General features: G+C 28.6%; 4 protein-coding genes across 4 annotated transcripts; 2 read left to right on the forward strand and 2 right to left on the reverse strand.

Moving 5' to 3' along the window:
* Positions 1-2,260: 2,260 nt before the first annotated feature.
* Positions 2,261-4,399, forward strand: PGO_121300 (kelch protein K13; the record flags this gene model as incomplete). Its single annotated transcript, XM_028688926.1, has 1 exon — positions 2,261-4,399. One exon carries the CDS (start codon positions 2,261-2,263, stop codon positions 4,397-4,399), a length of 2,139 nt encoding a protein of 712 aa, XP_028544727.1.
* A 1,673-nt stretch (positions 4,400-6,072) lies between these two features.
* Positions 6,073-7,770, forward strand: PGO_121310 (UDP-N-acteylglucosamine pyrophosphorylase 1; the record flags this gene model as incomplete). Its single annotated transcript, XM_028688927.1, has 1 exon — positions 6,073-7,770. The coding sequence occupies one exon, from the start codon at positions 6,073-6,075 to the stop codon at positions 7,768-7,770; it is 1,698 nt and encodes a 565-aa protein (XP_028544728.1).
* A 349-nt stretch (positions 7,771-8,119) lies between these two features.
* PGO_121320 (hypothetical protein, conserved) lies at positions 8,120-9,720 on the reverse strand (the record flags this gene model as incomplete). Its single annotated transcript, XM_028688928.1, has 4 exons — positions 8,120-8,242; positions 8,364-8,393; positions 8,661-8,738; positions 9,025-9,720. 4 exons carry the CDS (start codon positions 9,718-9,720, stop codon positions 8,120-8,122), a joined length of 927 nt encoding a protein of 308 aa, XP_028544729.1.
* Positions 9,721-11,022: 1,302 nt separating this feature from the next.
* Positions 11,023-16,203, reverse strand: PGO_121330 (DNA repair protein RAD5; the record flags this gene model as incomplete). Its single annotated transcript, XM_028688929.1, has 3 exons — positions 11,023-14,291; positions 14,741-15,757; positions 15,990-16,203. 3 exons carry the CDS (start codon positions 16,201-16,203, stop codon positions 11,023-11,025), a joined length of 4,500 nt encoding a protein of 1,499 aa, XP_028544730.1.
* Between the last annotated feature and the right edge of the window lie 3,420 nt (positions 16,204-19,623).

Here is a 19,623-nt window from a genome sequence, read left to right on the forward strand (position 1 = left end):
TGTATATAATATACACACCATGAAATTGTGTTATTTGTGTATATATATTTCTGAACTGCAATAACTTTACATATAATGGGGGTTGTAGTTCCCACTTTTCAGTAAATTATTTTCTTAAGCAGATAAAAATGATACAGAACCACTGCTCTTATTGTTCATTCGTATAATTTCACTACTATTAAGTAACAAAGTTGTTTTGTTGCCTAAAGACAGTTAGGCAACTATGCATACGTTTTATAGTGGTTAAAACATTACACATATTTCTGCTGTTCATAAGAATAGTAAATGAAAATTGAAAACTCATTGTTCACCAAATGGGGGTTGTTAGCATGTACAACTAAATTCAGACATGTGTATATGAGTGCATTTTTATGCATATATTTATGCGTGCATTTTTACACATATATTTTTATACGTTTGTTTTTATATGTTCATTTATTCATTCACTTTTAATACATCCATTTATACATAATTAAAGGTATTCCTTTAATGCTTCCTTTTTAACATCTTTTTATTTTTCTTCTTTTTTCTTTTTTTTTTCCCATCTTACTATCCAAATTTATATAAAAAGTTCAAAATTTCTTAATTGGACGAATTAAAAAAGGGTAATTAGGGGCAACAACTTTCATTAAATAATTATTGCAAGGTGAAACAAAAGGTAAATCATAAATCAAAAAAAAAAAAAAAAAAAAAAAAAAAAAAAAATCCAGAAAACCAAAGCGAATGCAAAAACGAAAAAACCGTTGCTATTACTCCATAACACTACATTATTCATAAAATTCTCAAAAAAATGCACAGTTTTTTAAAAAAAAATTCCCTGCTGTATATTGATTATATCTACTTTTCTTCTTTTTACCTTCAAAACATGAAAAAAAACTTATTGCAATAGAATTGTGGTATATGAAAAAAAAATTTGACACAAATTTATATATCGTTTGTGACATTCTGTTAAACCTTGTAATTAATTGGGTGACTTTTTTAGTATTTTATTTTTTCATAAATATGACATGATTTTAAAATCATACCTTCGTTGCGGTTATATGCGACAATTTAATAATTTTTTTTTTAAAGGATTAAAAAAAAATTTTTTTTTTCTCCTTTTCGGAATAAATGCTATACATATATATATGTATACCTGCTATTTGTTAGTACTATTTATAATATATATACCAAAAGCCCATACCTCTTTTTTTTTTTTTGTCTTATATTATACGAATTGATGATTTATTATATGTACAAATATCAAAATACCACCATCACCAAAAAAACATTATTTTGTTGCAAAAGTATATACAATATAAATTTTCTAATTTTGCATTTAATTTTATCTTTTTTTTTTTTTTTTTTAAATACTTTTATTATAAAACGATAACATGCATATTTTTTTGACAAAATTATATAAAGAACATTAATTAATGGCATTTACTGTTAATGTTTTGAAAGTTCTATTTTTTTCAAATTCATTTTATACATTAAGAAAAGGTATGAAATGGGATGCATATACATATATTATACCCCCATTTATATGCTGTTTTTTTTTTTTTTTATTTATTTTTTTGCGTAATTGTTCATACCTGCGTTAACATTACTTATAATATGTTTTGTTATAACGCATTTACTATAGATTTTATGTAATGTATAAAAGTTATATATTTGAAGAATAAAGCCTATGAGGAAAAATCTTGTTTTTGTTTCTTCCTTTATATTTACATTTACATGATGGGCGTGCATTACTCTACATTTATACCTTTTTAGTGTTCCTATAATACAAAATATTACTACAACACATCAATCAATTTGACATTTTAGCTTTTGTGTTTTTGATTTTTCATAAATCATACGTGTTCTATGTATTTTTCTATACGCGTCTATACGCTTACTTAATCAGAAGGAAAAGAATTATTAAACTTTACTTGCCCTTCTCAGAATAAAGAAGTTACGAGTTTTATATCTCCTTTTTTTTTTTTTTTTTTTTTTTTTCATATAACAATTTGTAAAACCTATTTGTATATAATCATTAATGTGTCCCTTAACAAATTAATGTTCATAGTTTTATTTAACCTCTTCGATTTGTATATTTACCCATTTTATGAACCCATATACTTTTTGTGAATTTTTTTAAGTAATTGACCAAGTCAATCAATCCCAAGAAATAGAAAAAGACATAGTAATGAACAGAGTTTTAAATAAGTTTATCTAATGTCATTAACAGAATTACTAATGAATCTTCACATATGTAAATGGTAACACAAAATAAAAAATGGAAGGTGAAAAAATAAAATCAAATAGTGTTTCCAATTTTTCTATAACATATGAAAGAGAATCAGGGGCCAACAGCGACAGTGATGATAAAAGCTTAAGAAGTAGCGATAATGAATCAAACTCATTTATGAATTTGACTAGCGATAAAAATGAGAAAGCAGAGAACAATAGTTTTATTTTAAATAATAGTAGTTTTGCAAATATGAAAGATAGTTTGCTAGAATCTATAGATTTGAGTGTATTAGACTCAAACTTTGATTCCAAGAAAGATTTTTTATCCAGTAATTTATCAAAAAATTTTAACAGTTTATCGAAAGAACACCTGAGTAGTAAGTATTTAAATAAACTTTTAAATAAAAGTGATTCTATATTTATGTCTAAGAATAAAGACATGCATTTAATGGAAAATAATGTTGGTAGTAATAATATTCCTGTAAAAAATAACAACAAAAAGGAAGGATTTATGGATTCAACAACCCCTGTAAATGTGAACGAAGATAATGCAATAAATAATCTAAAAAAATATAGCAATGCTAATAATATAAATAATACATATGAAAAAAAAATAATCGAAACGGAATTAAGTGATTCAAGCGATTTTGAAAACATGGTAGGGGATCTAAGAATTACCTTTATTAATTGGTTAAAAAAAACGCAAATGAATTTTATCAGAGAAAAGGATAAGCTATTTAAGGATAAAAAGGAATTAGAGATGGAAAGAATAAGATTGTACAAAGAAATTGAAAATAGAAAATCCATAGAAGAACAGAAACTACAAGATGAAAGAAAAAAATTAGATATAGACATATCAAACGGATATAAACAAATTAAGAAAGAAAAAGAAGAACACAGAAAAAGATTTGATGAAGAAAGGCTAAGATTTTTACAAGAAATAGATAAAATAAAGCTAGTTTTATATTTAGAAAAAGAAAAATATTTTCAAGAATATAAAAATTTTGAAAATGATAAAAAGAAAATTGTTGATGCAAATATTGCAACAGAAACTATGATTGATATAAATGTAGGAGGTGCTGTTTTTGAAACATCTAGACACACCTTAACACAGCAAAAGGATTCTTTTATAGAAAAATTACTAAGTGGAAGATATCATGTGACTAGAGACAAGCAGGGTAGAATATTTTTAGATCGAGATAGTGAATTATTTAGAATCATATTAAACTTTTTAAGAAATCCATTGACAGTTCCTATACCTAAAGATTTAAGCGAAAGTGAAGCATTACTTAAAGAAGCAGAATTTTATGGCATCAAATTTTTACCATTTCCATTAGTTTTCTGTATGGGTGGTTTTGATGGAGTAGAGTATTTAAATTCTATGGAATTATTAGACATTAGTCAGCAATGTTGGCGTATGTGTACACCTATGTCAACTAAGAAGGCCTATTTCGGTAGTGCCGTTTTGAATAATTTTTTATATGTATTTGGAGGAAATAATTATGATTATAAAGCTTTATTTGAAACAGAGGTGTATGATCGTTTAAGAGACACATGGTTTGTTTCTAGTAACTTAAATATACCCAGAAGAAATAATTGTGGAATTACATCAAATGGAAGAATATACTGTATTGGTGGTTATGATGGTTCATCTATTATACCAAATGTTGAAGCCTATGATCATAGGATGAAAGCATGGGTCGAAGTTGCACCACTTAATACTCCAAGATCTTCATGTATGTGTGTAGCTTTTGATAGTAAAATATATGTTATTGGAGGAACAAATGGAGAAAGATTAAATTCAATAGAGGTATATGATGAAAAAATGAATAAATGGGAACAGTTTCCCTATGCTTTGCTAGAAGCAAGAAGCTCCGGTGCTGCCTTTAATTATTTAAATCAAATATATGTTGTTGGAGGTATTGATAATGAACATAACATTTTAGACTCCGTTGAACAGTATCAACCTTTTAATAAAAGATGGCAATTTTTGAATGGTGTTCCAGAAAAAAAAATGAATTTTGGTGCATCCACATTATCTGATTCCTATATAATTACAGGTGGTGAAAATGGAGATGTTTTAAATTCATGTCATTTTTTCTCACCAGATACGAATGAGTGGCAAATAGGACCACCACTACTTGTTCCCAGATTTGGGCATTCTGTACTAATTGCAAATATATGAATGTCATAAAAGAATTAAATAAAAAAAAGTGTTGGTTGTGTGTGTATGTTATACCATATCTTGGTTATTATAACACACTTTGTTTGACACGCATATCACTCCATATGTTTTTTTTTACCTATACAAACACACACACACACACACAGTTGTGCTTATTGATACATCAGATGGCAAATAAATATCATAGCATAAGGAACGACTTAAGAAATGGCGAATGATGATAATGCCTCATATAAGTATAGTAGAGAATATTTAATATATCCCCTTGCTGTTGAGAAAAGAAATGTCTGATTTTTACAGCTAGCAAACCGTAGATTGCACAGGTGTATATGTATACACTAGATACATAGATGGATGAACATGGAATGATGAAATTTTATTTATTTATTATTGTTTTTTTTTTTTTACTTTTTTATTTTATTTTCATTCATTTTTACTATAAAATTATGGCATGTATGTGTTACACGTATGTTTTACATGTACATGTTACGCGTATACCTTATATATTTTGATTTTTTTTTTTTTTTTAAATATACCTCATCAGTTTACCATCTCGTAATTATCTATAATGCATGACTATTAATTTTTTTTTTTTTTTTTTTTTTTTTAATTCCTTTTCTTCTCCCATCACTACTTCATACGATATTTTTCTCGTATGTCATGTTTCAAATTTCTCGTTTCTTGGTAAATTCGTAACCCCACTCGACTATTTTATATGAACCCCTTTTCGTTTTTAAGACTATGCACTTAAAGATATGTAATTATACGTACGTGCACGTACGTATCGATGCAAACATGTGCTCTGTATACTCATTATGTACTCATGCATGTATGTATGCATGTATGTATGCATGTATGTATGTATATATTCATGTACGTATGCTTGTATGTATAATACAGACATACATGGGCTACACACACAAATATTATATACATTTTTTTCCTCCACCCTACTTTTCGATGCCCCTTGAACTTTTTTTTTTATTACCCAGGAACATTTAATTTTTTTTTAGAAAAGCATTTTATTTAATTTTTTTTTAACGTTGTCAAAGTTTTTATTTTTTATTCATATATACATGTATACACAGATATATGCACGTACATAAATATATATATATGCTATTTAAAACCTGTCAATCGCATTTCCTTTGCTCTTCCTTTATTTTGATGAAATAAAGAAACACGAAAAGGAACAAGAAAATACATACCTTGAAGGGAAAAAAAAAAAAAAAAAACAAAGATCTCTCAAAATTGATATACGTAATAATGAATAACAACGGAAGGCATGAATTAATATTTTTTTATAGAATTCAGTTGCAACGTTTATATTTTGGATGCTACTCTGGGTTCCCCAATTTTGTAACGGAAGGACCGTGATTTTTTTTTTTTTTTTTTTACGTATCCAATTGCTTGTTCCTGCAAACAACTGCAATTAATATTTGTCACAGTTTCACTCTTGGATCTTGCGCGACAAATTTGTAAAGGGGCATATGCAGAAATGAGTTTAATACACACAATGTAAATAGATTGCACATATATACATACAATGATATATGAATATATATGCTAGTTCGTGTATGTCGTATGACATGGGCAAATATTTTAATTCTCTAGGACTATAGTCATATACCATTCATGCTACTTTTCCTCCATATTGACATTCCACTTATCTGATGGATGGCATTTTGAATTTACTTACGGAACAAAACCAGTTATTGCTGCACGAATATTTGAAGCAACGCAACCAAGAGAGTTTTACCAATTTGAATATAAACCATTTAGAATTTTTTTTAAACAAATTGAGCGAAATAAAGAATACACTAAATGAAAGAGAGAAAGATGAATATGTAGTAGAAGCTCCTCCAACTGTTGACATCAATAGTATCCATGAGTGCAATGTGAAACCACCCAATGGTGCCATATTTATTGAGAATTATAAAAAAAAAAATTTAATGAACGAATTAAAACATATAGGATTAGAAATTGTTAAACGTAGTGAAGTTGCCGTTTTGTTTTTAGCTGGTGGTCTAGGATCGAGACTTGGGATTGATAAGCCAAAGGGATTGTTGGAAATCACACCTATACATAATAAAACATTTTTTCAGTTTTATTTTGAGCAAATTAAATTTTTGGAAGAGTTCTCTATGACAATTGACACTGCTAGAAGCAATGCTAATATAAGAAATAAATTCAACTGTTACTACCCAGAGGTAGGAATCACAAGTTGCAACAGCAATTACAGTAATGATGATCTCCCCAATGTGTTTAGAAGTTGTGATAATGTAAATCGAAAAGGTAACATGGCTTATGCAAGCTCCTCAAATCCAAATTTATTGCACGCGTCCACCCCAATAACAGAAGTTAAAGAAACAACAATTTACATTTACATAATGACATCGAGCTACACACATGAAAAAACTGTTAATTTTTTAGAAGAGAACAAATTTTTTGGATTAAAAAAGGAAAATATAATTTTTTTTAAACAATGTGATAATTACTCCACCGATTTTAATTTTAATATTCTCCTGTCCAATCAGAACACATTGTTGACATTCCCAGGTGGTAATGGAGCTCTCTTTAGTGCACTAGACAGAAATGAAATAATTGATGATATGATCCAAAAAAATATAAAATATGTTCAAATTGTAAGTGTTGATAATGTGTTAAATAAAATATCGGATCCAGTATTAATCGGTTTTTGTTCCTTTTTTCAATGTGATATTGCTAATAAGGCAGTTAAAATGGAGGAAGTAGGATCGGTGGGTATCTTTTGCTTAAAAGGGAATGAAAAAAAACTAACGCATGATGAACATAATAATTTTTCTGTATGTGAATATACAGAATTAAATAAATATATTTTAAAAAATCCAGAAGTTTTTAAATATGGAAATATTTGTCACCATGTATTTTCACTAAACTTCTTACATCATATTGTAAAGAATAAACTTTATAATAATATGAAATTACACAAAATTTCGAGAAAAAAAGAATACTACGATTTTAGTGTATATCCAAATGAGAAAAGTTCTATGTCTAGTTCTACTGTGTATTGCTACGAATATTTTATATTTGATATTTTCAAGTATGCCAAAAACATATTATCATTTGAAGTTTCGAGAGATGAAGAATTTTATCCAATAAAAAATAATAACAATGGAAATACTATATTGAATGCACATACAAAATTAAGTATGTTACATAAATCATGGCTTGAAAACATGAAATTTAATATTATTCCTAACCCTATGGAGCATCTTAACATGTGTGAAATATCTCCCCTTGTCTCTTATGATGGAGCTTTTTTTTTTCATTTACCTAAACGTAAAGATGTGCATCTCCCGTTTTCCCTTGATTTGGGTTCATCGCCTTAGCTTCTATTCGGAATTTAGTGTTTTTATAAATTTTATTTTATTGATATTGTTATTATTTTATTTTACTATTTATTTTATTATACTGTTTTACTATTTTACTATTTACCTTATTACACTATTTTACTATCTTACTATTTACTTTATTTTTTTTGGCTTTTTTTGTAAAAATTTGAAAATAAAGTTCCTTCTTGTAGTCTCACTTAGGGTTTAAGACGAGAAAAAATTATCCAGAAATACAAAATATATTGTAAGCAAGAGAACCTGTTGCAATTCTGCCACACAGAAAAAACACACAATTGTAACAAATATGTCTATTGTTCGATTGTGGATGTACTCATGCCATTGCTTCTTATGGAATTTTTCGTCCATCTGGTAGTACTAATGGGTCCCTAATTTTTTTGGGTTTAGCAAAATGATTATCGAACAATATCTTCTTTTGTTTTTCGTTAATAACAGGGAATTTATCGCCAATCTGGAAAAGAAAAGGTCGGGAAGCAAAGGTTAACTGGTAGAAAAAATAAAAAAAAATAAGGCAAAATGGTCGCAATATTTTAAAACGTGATCAACTCCATTTCCGTTGCTTTTGTTTATACCTTTAAGTTATGTTCCTTAGCGTGTCTTGGCTGCGAATAATTTTTAATGCAGGGAAGAAAAAATTTGCATGCAAAAGATTAATCAAATGATGGGACATTGCATCATGCACTGCTCATACGATTGCAAAATATATACACATATATATGTTTATATATATATATATATATATATATAAACATATATATGCGTATTCCCTTAATGTGATATTGCACAGAAAATGGGGGCTACATGAAGGGAAGGAAATAATAGGGGAAAAGGATTCATAAATAATTGCAGTTCTTTTTTTTTTATCTCACCGGTGTCATTATGACAAATCTAGGTTCCTTGTTTCGTTCACTTTCTTCTAGTTTTTTGTCGTATGGGGGTCTTTCCTCCTGCAACCACGGGCCATTGTAAATGCGTATAAAATTAGACGTGTGGATAGGGATGCATGTGCTAATAATTTTTGAAGCATAGTTTGCAAGGAATATATTTGTCTTAGTATAATTATATATGCAAATTGGTATACACGTATAATATGTAATTATACAAAGAAATGCTTTGGAAATACTTTTTATTCCTGAGCTAATACCCTCTCTCGATGTAAAGGGTTCGTGTCTTTTACACTTCAACCGTTTTTTTTTTTTTTTTTTTTTTTATTTTCTCTAAATTTGCACTTACCTCTATATTCATTATTGTTCCATCAGAGTGCACGTAAAAAATATCGCACTTAAAGGAGTCATAATCGATCCGTTTTTCTGGTGGAACCCTTTTGTTATAATTTTCAATAATTTTTCTTGAATTAGCAAATTTATTTGGGTCTCTATATAGTATGCTTTTTAATTTTTTCCTTCTATAAAAATGCATGTTAGTTGATGGATCTCCATCTCTTATTATTTCATCCAAAGATGGGAAAATATTTGATTCACTTTTTTCATTTTCATATTGAAACCCTTCTTCCCTTAATTTCTTTTTTACATCAATATCCACAGGTTCAAAACTGTTTATTATATTTTTGAAAGGAGAAAAATAAAATAAATTTGACATAGGACTTGCTGGTTTCTTTGCATATTTTTCGAATTTCTTATCATTTCTTATATTTAATTCATAACATTCTAATTTCCTTTCTGGTCGATCCACCTTGTCCGATTCATACAATTTATTTCTTATCTTTTTTATGCTCTTTTTATTACATGTTTTATATTTAACAAAGTGCTGTGGACGTCTCAAGATTTTTCGTCCATTTGTAATATTGCCTCCTTTCAACTGAATGATAGTCTTGACGTTACCCTCTTTACATATAAGTGCTCTTAAGTGTATGTAAGCCAAGAAAAAAATTATGCTAAGCAGAGAATTTCCATTTGTTAAGATGCACATTTATGTGATATAGAAGGATTACAAACATAAGCGAAAGAGGAGATGGGTGAGATATATGTTCCAACACAGTCTCAAAAAAAAAAAAAAAAAAAAAACTACAGAAGTGAAATCAAGCAAGAGAAATACTTGGGGTTGGGGGGAAAGAAAGGTGTTGCTTTATTCGTAAGGACACTAAATATATATTTCTCCTCTTAAAGTAATTCCAACACATTTCAAATTTCATCAATTAAAAATTTCCCTAACATTTTTGCTCGGTAGAACTGTCAGTTTGGCATGTTCAGGAATGTAAATAATTTGTTACTCGTGTAAGCATCATTTCTCAAAATTTCATACTTGCGTTTTTATTTATTCTTTTATCTTTTTTATTTGTTTTTTTTCTCTTCAAATCTTAATTTTCACACTTGCGTATTTTTCCCAAGAAATTGAAACAAGTTCGACAACAGTACATCATATATATAATCTTTTGTGAGAGCTTCTTTCATCTCCCTCTTTAAGTGACTTTCATATATGCACTAACGAAATGTTAGGCACACAAAATTGGATAATATAAAGTTACATAAAATATGCGTTATGATAAAAATACTTAAAAAGATTATCAGTTTGACATAAAATGGATCAAAATTTAAAAATGAAAAAATTTATTATACACACAGATTGTTAAATGAATAATTTATGCCAAAAAAAAAAAAAAAAAAAAAAAAAAAGTTAACGCACAATTAGGCGAAATTAGCTATTTTTCGAAAACGAAAAAATAAAGACTATTCTTCAGTAAAATAAGAATGAATTAATAATATAACCATTAGTAATAACCAATTAACGTCGTGGAAAAATGGCAGTGGCGGTAGGGAAACTTCTAAGAAAGATTATTTTCCGTGTCACATGTAAATATATGATAAAGGAGATGGTGAATTATAAGGCTGTTAAAAAAAAAATATATTTTATAATGTGCCAGGTGTCATAATTATATATACGAATATGCAAAGGGCGCAGCTGCATTGGGCTCATTGAGGGGAGTTCATATACGTACATATTTGCACAAGTACATATATTCTCTTTCTCCATAGGCACCCTTTAAAACTTTCCTTTTTTTCTCACGTTCTGCGTGTGTATGCAATTGTTCTTCTACACAGTTAAACGTTTGAGGCTCTTTATATATAAAACACCTAAAATATAGGCAGTTGTATATATATTTTGCATTCATTTGTCTTTTTAAGCGGTCCTTATGAGGAATAAAAAAAAAAATTCTGGATCTGAGTTTTCGTCTGTGTCTGTCTGTGCTTGCAACTTTTTTTTTTATTTTTTTTACTCCTCCGCGTTCCAATCCTTGAACATCAAGATGAAGTCATCCATTCCCAATTTCTGTTGTGCAAACTTCATTTCTGTATTTATTTTATTTCCCTCCTGTGCTAAGATTTGATTAGCTGTATACTGTTTGCTTTGATGAATTTGTAGAATTCTTTCTTCAACAGTTTTTTCTAAAACAAACTTGTAAATGCTTACATCTTTTAGTTGTCCTATTCTGTGTACTCGTTCGAACGCCTGATCTTCTATGGCTGGATTCCACCACAAATCCATTAAGTACACTTTTGATGAAACGGTTAAATTGAGACCTACACCTCCCGCTTTCAAAGAACATAATAGTACTTTCCCTGCAGTATTTTCCACAGGTACATTCGTGGATGTATTTGTAAATCCAATTCCAGGTTGGTATAATTTTCCCTTTTGTACATTGAACCAAAAAAGAGTTGTTTTTCTTTCTTCATATGTTAAAGAACCGTCATATATTTTATTTGGGATGTTATGTAACGTCAATAACTTTTCAATAATTTTAAGAAAACCTATCCACTGTGAAAATACAACAATGTGTAATTCATTTTTCATATCATTTTGTATATGATCAAATAGCTGTTTTAATTTTGTTGAATAAACAAAATTTTCTTTTTTCATTTTTTTTAACAATTCATCAAGTGGGGATTTATTCTCTTGTAGCGTTTTTAATGATTTTAAACTTATATATTGGTCACACTCTGGGCATTTCTTATCAGCTATTTGAGTTAAATGAAAATAATCATCAGCACATTTTTTACAAATAATATGTAAACATTTGCTAATTAGTGGAAATACAGCATCTTCTAAACATATTACACATTGCATTGCATTCCCTCTTTTTAACAAATCTATCATTTGGATATAATCTTCCTCCAGTTTATTTGAATGTGTTTGACCCAGCATAAAATTGTATATTAGATTTTCCCCTCCATTTTCTGATTCCACCCCGTTATCCTTGTCATGGGTAATAATGAGATGAGTACTATCACACGGATCACTTTCATTAACGCTTGCGAAATTTTTTTTGCCTTTGTATCCACTATGACATTTATCAGTACGTATTTCACCAACATTTCGAACATCATTCGACACGTCTTCCTTCTTCTGTTGAATGTTATTTATGTCTCCCTTATTCCACTCTTCAAAAAAGGGCTTTGAAAACAAAAGCAAAGGGTGCGAACAGCATTGCCTTAGCCTGAGCAATAATTGTAAAACGTGAGAATAGTGACTTAACACATTTCCATCATGCATGTACGTATCGAATTTTGTTTTACTTCTATAAAATACAGCTCTATAGAAATCTTCCTCCTCCATTGAAAATTTCAGTTTCAATAAATGTATATTTTTTTGGGGAAGGGATATTATATAATCTCCATTTTTTGTTCTTGATTTTTTTGTTCTCCTTAACAATATTGGGGATGATATTTTTCTTACAACATCCAAAGCTAAATTTAATTTATTTTTATTTACATAATCTACAATTTCTTTATTCCACCATTCAATTGTTCCATATGGCTTAATTCCTAAAAATCTCAGCAATGGAAAAATATCAAATATAGAATTCTGTATAGGTGTTCCTGTTAAACACCAATTTCTTTCTCCACGTAATTTCCAAACAGCAACAGATTGAATAGAATTTTTGTTTTTAATCACATGTGCTTCATCTATTATTATTCTCCTCCATGTTATTTTATATAAGGGACATTCTTTTCGGGGTTTCACTTCTTTTATATTTTTCTTATCTTCATTACTCTTTAGTGCATAATTATTCATCATTTCCATTTTCGTGCCCAAAACAGTTTTCATAAAAAAATTGTTTAATTTTTTTTTTTCTTCATTAATTCCATTATGTGGGTCATTTTTAAGGAAAATGCTTTTTCTTTCACCTTTTGTCTTACCTCTAGAAACTTCTCTTTTTTTTATCTCTTTGGTGAGTTTGTGATCTCTATCTATGCACTCACTTTTATCTGTATCAGCATTATTGTGCATACTTTTGTTGTTATCTTCATCAATACTACTTCTTTTCTTAATTAATGTGTTCTTATATTCAGAAACTAAAGTAGAATACGTTGTGAGAACAACAGAATATTTAGATAATTCTTCGCTAGTTACATCTTTAGAACTTCCATAGTAAATATATGATGTCATAAATCCTTCTTTCGTATGTCTCTCTATTTCCTGTTTCCATTGGTATATCAAAGCCAAAGGAGCAATAATTAAGGTCCCTCCTTTTTTGAAATTAAATCCTTTGATGGTATTCTCTATCAAGTAAGTAAGATTATTCTTATTTTCATTATTCTTATTTTGTATGTGTAAATTATTGTGATAAATATCATGTGCTATCAATCCAATACTCTGAATTGTTTTACCTAATCCCATTTCATCTGCTAAAATCCCACCTCTAAATGGGGGAACATACTGAGGATACGTGAGTGAAAAGCATCCTGTTAATTTGTTTACATAAAAATATTTCAATACACACACAAGTTTGCTTTTTTCGTATATTTTTATATTAGGGATAAATGCGTGCTCCTCCCATAAAGGGTTCAGGGGTTGCTTGTTTCTGATATCATCATCATCCTCCTCACTGTTATTATTTTCTTCTTCTCCTTCTTCTTCAACTTTTGATTCTTTTTCGCAGTCTGATTTGTTCTTCTCTTGCATGATTGAATAATCATTCTGTTTTCCTTGCCCTTGTGGAGGCTCCCTATAAGCCTGCTCCGTCTTGCATCGTGAGGTATTGTCAACTAGCTCCGTCTTGCACCGAGGGGCACTATCAACCTGCTCCATCTTACATTCAGACACGCTGTGAGTCTCCTTCTCGATGGGTGTAACAATAGCGGTGTGATGCAAATTTCGAGCGATTTTTTCATTTAATGTGGAAATGACTTGCATCTTATTCTTTTGTTCATTGTCAGAATAACTGTTAACCTTAATAACTTCATCAATTACAATTTCTTTTATATTGTCATTTTTTTTGTTTTGACTTTTAAAATAATCTGGGGGATTTTCTTTCGTGTACATCCACCACACTCCTTCCGCTTGGTACGTTTTTAACTTGGGTTTAAAGTAAAATTTGTTCGGATGAATTTGATCAAACTCTTCTAGCAAGTATCCTCCTCGATATTTTTCTTCAACAAAAACTAAGTTCGTAGCTTCTTCATTTTTTTCCTCAATTTCATTTTCACTCATGGAATCCAAAATTTCTTCGTCCTCCCTAGACATACTTAGATTGGACTGATCTAAAGGCAGTGTGGGTAGAGAAGCATATGTAGTGCTTACTAACAAGAGACAATCATACGATTGCTCGTATGGGGGGGGGGATTGCTCGAGTGGGGGGGGGGGGGGGGTATGCAAAATAGATGGAGGGGCACTCTACTCTTGTGTGTATTTATCACACAAATATTCACCATGTATTGGACAATTTACATCCATATATGTGCTATTAAAATGATTTCGTTTTAGCACATTCTTTTCATTTTTTGCTTTTCATTTTTTGCTTTTCATTTTTTGCTTTTCATTTTTTGCTTTTCATTTTTCGCTTTTCATTTTTTGCTTTTCATTTTTTGCTTTTCATTTTTTGCTTTTCATTTTTTGCTTTTCATTTTTTGACTTCCTCATTTTTTGCTTTTCATTTTTTGCTTTTCATTTTTCGCTTTTCATTTTTTGACTTCCTCATTTTATTTTATACCTATGACTGACTTCCTCGAAGTAGCGCCTATTCCTAGCGCTTTGTAAGGTGTGCTGAACCCAAAGGAATTTTCACCGCTGCTATTTGAACCCTTATCTTTCTTAGAATACATAAATGTGTCACTCTTAGGAACGCTGTTAGACGATAATAATAAACTTTCCTTATTTATTTTAATATGAGTACTATCAAAAGAATCCATGTCGACATTTTTCGCTAGTCGTAGAGGAGTTATTCTTAACTCTTTGAATAAGTTATCAACACTGCACTTTATTAAGGAGTTATATTCATGAAATTTATGTGAATCTATTTTAAACGAATCGGGATATAAAATAACATGAATAAATGTTCTTAAGCTACCCCCAAATTTTAAATCACATAAGGAAACTTTTTCTAATTTTATTTCTATCCTTATTGCATTCAAAACTAAAAGTACACATAAAGTTTTCGATAAAAGACTCTTAATTTTTGAAATGTCTCGGTTATTATGATGCTTAATTCTTATGCATGGATAACCCTCGTTAATGTCTTTTAAAACTTCACTTTTGCATTTATCATATTCAATGAATTTTTTATCAGCTGATAAAATTTTATTTGAATCAAAATGAAATTCAGAATACTCTTCATTACATAATTGTGAATTGTTATCTTTTTTTGTTAATATTTTTTTTTTTTTTATTTTTTTGTTATTTGTAGGTATATTTCTTCCTATTATCTTGATGTAATCATTAGACATAACATAATTTTTATTTACTTTTAACATGTACGTAGGAGAATATGATCTTTTTGTTGATTTAGGTGTTATCTCATAACTTATTTCTATATCTTTATCACTTTTCACATCACATATTTCGCTTGACAAAATTATTGAATCTGTTTCTATGCATCCTAAATAATATTCAAAAAAAACACCTTTATCTCTTACCAATTCTCCTTTTTTATTTGATGCTTCCAATTCTTTCATCTTCGCCAATTTTATTTGTTCGTAGTTATACATGTTTATATCCTCGATAATTTCGACTATATCAGATAAGGAACGGGAATGTGTGTGTAATAGGTAATGGAAGTATGTATATAAAGGAACACATAAAATGGACTTGCCAAAACAGAGAAATGTGCATAGAGTGACAACTCCTCATAATGTTCACAATAACAAAAGGTTATTCGAAACGGAAGTAAAATCGGCTTAAAATGGGATAGAAAAAAAAATTACACCCAGTTGTCAACTGTCTCCCATGAAATGTATACTTACTGTCACTAGTTGTCTCCATCGATGTGCAGTAATTATTACTTCCCAAATGCACCCTCCCAGGGTTGTTGAAACCCGATACCGTGGTGCATTTGGATTCATTATCATTTAAACTTATAATTTCAATGACATCACTATCATAGCTATCCACTCCCAACTCGTTATATGATTTTTTAAAATCTTTTGTTTCATTCTTAAAATAATTTGAGCTACTCATTTAAGACAAAAATCTTCATTTAAAGTTTCACACACAAAAAAAAAAAAAAAAAAAAAAAGAAGAAGAAATTTTAATTAAAAAAAAGACATTAAAATTCGGTAAATCACATATAAATACATATATGTTTTTTCTGAGTGGGATTACAAAACTTTTTTCAAATGAAATTATGTGTATTGTGAAATTATCCGAAGAACGGGAAAGATGATATATAAATTCGGCTTCTTTTTCGACCTTATGTCTTATATCTCCACATAAGTACACTGCACATATACTTCTGTGCATGCAACAAAAAAAAAAAAAAAAAAAAAAAAAAAAAAAGAATGTTCCTCAAGACGCGATATCCTATTTGTCCTTATTACACCTTTGTTTAGCTTCATTATATTTACGTATAAGCACGTAAACATAATTATTTTATGAACAAATATGGGTAGGGGGAAAAAATATGTTAAACAGCAAAGGCGTGATGATATGTACGCAAATGTCAGAAGACTCAAAAAATATTAAGCATATTACATACCTCTTTTTTTTCCTTGTGAAATGAAAGTAAATTGTATTCTCATATAAGGCATTATTTATTCAATACTATAAAAATGATTTTAGTAACACAGAAAAAAAAAAAAAAAAAAAAAAAAAAGGCAAATGCAAAGAAAACGGAAAAGTCAAAAAATTTCAATTCAAATGCTTATATTATAAAACAAAAAAAACTAAAACAAATGGGCAGATATGGGCAGTGATGTGTGGAAAAGTATTCATAATAATATATCGAAATTCATGCAAAAGGATATATTCAAAAATAAACGGAACATCAAGTAATCGAGGGGGTACAAAAAGGCATACATATGTATTTGTATACATAAAACCATAACATGAATGGTTTTTCGTCTTTGCGATCGGTTGTGTGAAATGGAAAATAGGGTTACATCAAGTACTTATGAACATGCATATATATAACCTCCCTGTTATTACATATTCCCCCATATTTTCGTAAAAATATAATATATATACTCTTAAATAATGCAAGCCTTTTGGCAATTTGGCACTATTAAATTGTATAAATTTTGTACTAGTAGTAACAGTTGGGGGAATATATTTAATGCCGTCAAAAAAAAAAAAAAAAAAAAAAAATTCTATTTAATTACAATTATTCAAATTATCCTATTAATTCCGAATTTATGCGAATCATTTGTATTTGAAATTGGAATATGCATATCGCTACATCTAACGATCTCTTGTTTTTTTCTTATTCACTTAATCATTTTTTTCCGTGAGAAAACAAGTTATTCAGTTCTTTTAGCGCGTTAATATGTATATATATAAAGGAGAACGAGATGGGGAAATGTTAAGATGGAATGGGGGAAAACAAAATTAAGGAAGCTAGGGAATGATAACCGAACGCAGAAAAACGATAGGGGCAAAGGAGAGGGGAAAAAATCATAAGATAACGATAAAAAGCACCAATCCAAATTCGTTTACAAAGTTGCAAGTTAACATGATGCTTTTATTTATAAGGAAAAATACTTTAAGATTTTAATTTAATAAACTCCTTATCTTGAATGTACCATATTATGAATGAGGCATTTAGAAAGTTTTTTTTTTTTGAGTTTTACAAATATCATACGTTTTTATTTTTGCCATTTTACATGCTACACATTTTTTTTTTTTTTTTTTTTTTTTAAATTATATCGCATACTTTTCTGAAAAAAATGATAAAAAACTAGTTTATATTTTCTTGTGTTGTGTGCGAATTAAGTTAAAGCACTTGCTACATGTAGATATGATAAGTCTGTTAATTTTGCCATTTTTGGGAAAAAATAAACTTATGCATTTTCCCATTGCTACTGGTTGTGGTGGGGAAATTAAAGTGTAAACTGGAATTTTATTGTATCAATATGTTTTCAAAGCATATCCAATAATGTCTAAGCGTTTGACCAAAATTCCCTATACATTTTTATCACACACTTAAGTAAAATTTTGCGAAAATGGAAAAATAAAATAAAAATGAAATAAATATAATAATAAAAATGAAATAAAAATAATAATAAAAATGAAATAAAAATAATAATAAAAATAAAATAAAAATAATAAAAAAAAGGAATAAAAATAATAGTAAAAATAAAAATAAAATAAATATGCAATTAAAAGGGACACATTTTTAAGCACCAAGCTCGAAATGTACACATTTTCCGTATAATAAAAGACATTGCCACTCAACTTCCACTCATATGTTTCTCTTAACATTATTTAAACCAAGTAAACAAAAAAAAAAAAAAAAAAAAAAAATTAACTTACCTCCTTAAAAATAGAGCTCTCATTCATTTTGTCATTTTGTTTCTGGGAAAAAAATATATGAACATTGAAAAAACAAGTGTCCTTACTCATATCTTTTAATTAGTGTAAATTTGATTATCATTTGATAATATAACTCCCACTCCTGCATGATGATAAAAACTGTATGTGTATTCCCAATTATTACATATATGTTAGGTATTTATTGTGCAATGCATATTGCATTCATTCAAAGATATGAGGTGTGCCTTTTTTTTTTTTTTTTTTTTTTTTTTTTTAGTGATTAAGTTTTACTTTTACACGATAAAAAATATTAGCAACGCAGCTATAAAATTAATATAACACATTTTTTTTTTTATTATATTTTTTTGGTGTAGAGAAGGAATAAATGCATTTTGCGTTCACATTTTTTTTTAAATAAAACATACAAACTTCGTGCATATATGAATAAAAGTATTTATGAATATTTACCCACGCAAGTCTGTACAAATGCTTATTCGTGAGTGCAAACATACATTTGTGCGTACAGGCAAACATTCGTGAGTACATGCGGATATATACACAACGAGGCACATCATTTTCCAGCGTGCAAACTGTGAAAAGTAAATAATGCAATATCATGTGAATTGTTTAATTTTCATTTATTCATCGTTAGCTATGTAAAAAGGCATTAAAATAGTAAAAAAAAAAAAAAAAAAAAAAGAAAAAATTATTTTTGATTGCTGAGAATATTTGCTCCTTCTCCCTATTAACAGGTTTACATTTTTAAGCATAAAAATTATGCATATTTTTAATTTAATTACTTTTATAAATTAAAAAAAAAAAAAAAAAAAAATGCGCGTGGCAGATATTTATGCTTTTTTCAGTACCTGATTTGTAGCACATGGGTATATACATAAAGCTATATATATACATGTTTACATTTTTCCAGAAATATAAATCCCAGTAATACACTAGCTTACGTAAGAATTACACGTAAATTTTTTCGCCTAAACCTTGCCCACAACATTACGTGAAAAATTGCGTGGAGCAAAAATACGCAGAAAAAATGCGCCAAAAAAAATTGCACAATAATTATGCCTAATATTCCCTGTTACGAATAAATACAGAGAAAAAAAAACATATCGCGGAAAA

Source organism: Plasmodium gonderi (assembly GCF_002157705.1).
Source record: "Plasmodium gonderi DNA, contig: Chr12, whole genome shotgun sequence".
Taxonomy (NCBI): domain Eukaryota; phylum Apicomplexa; class Aconoidasida; order Haemosporida; family Plasmodiidae; genus Plasmodium; species Plasmodium gonderi.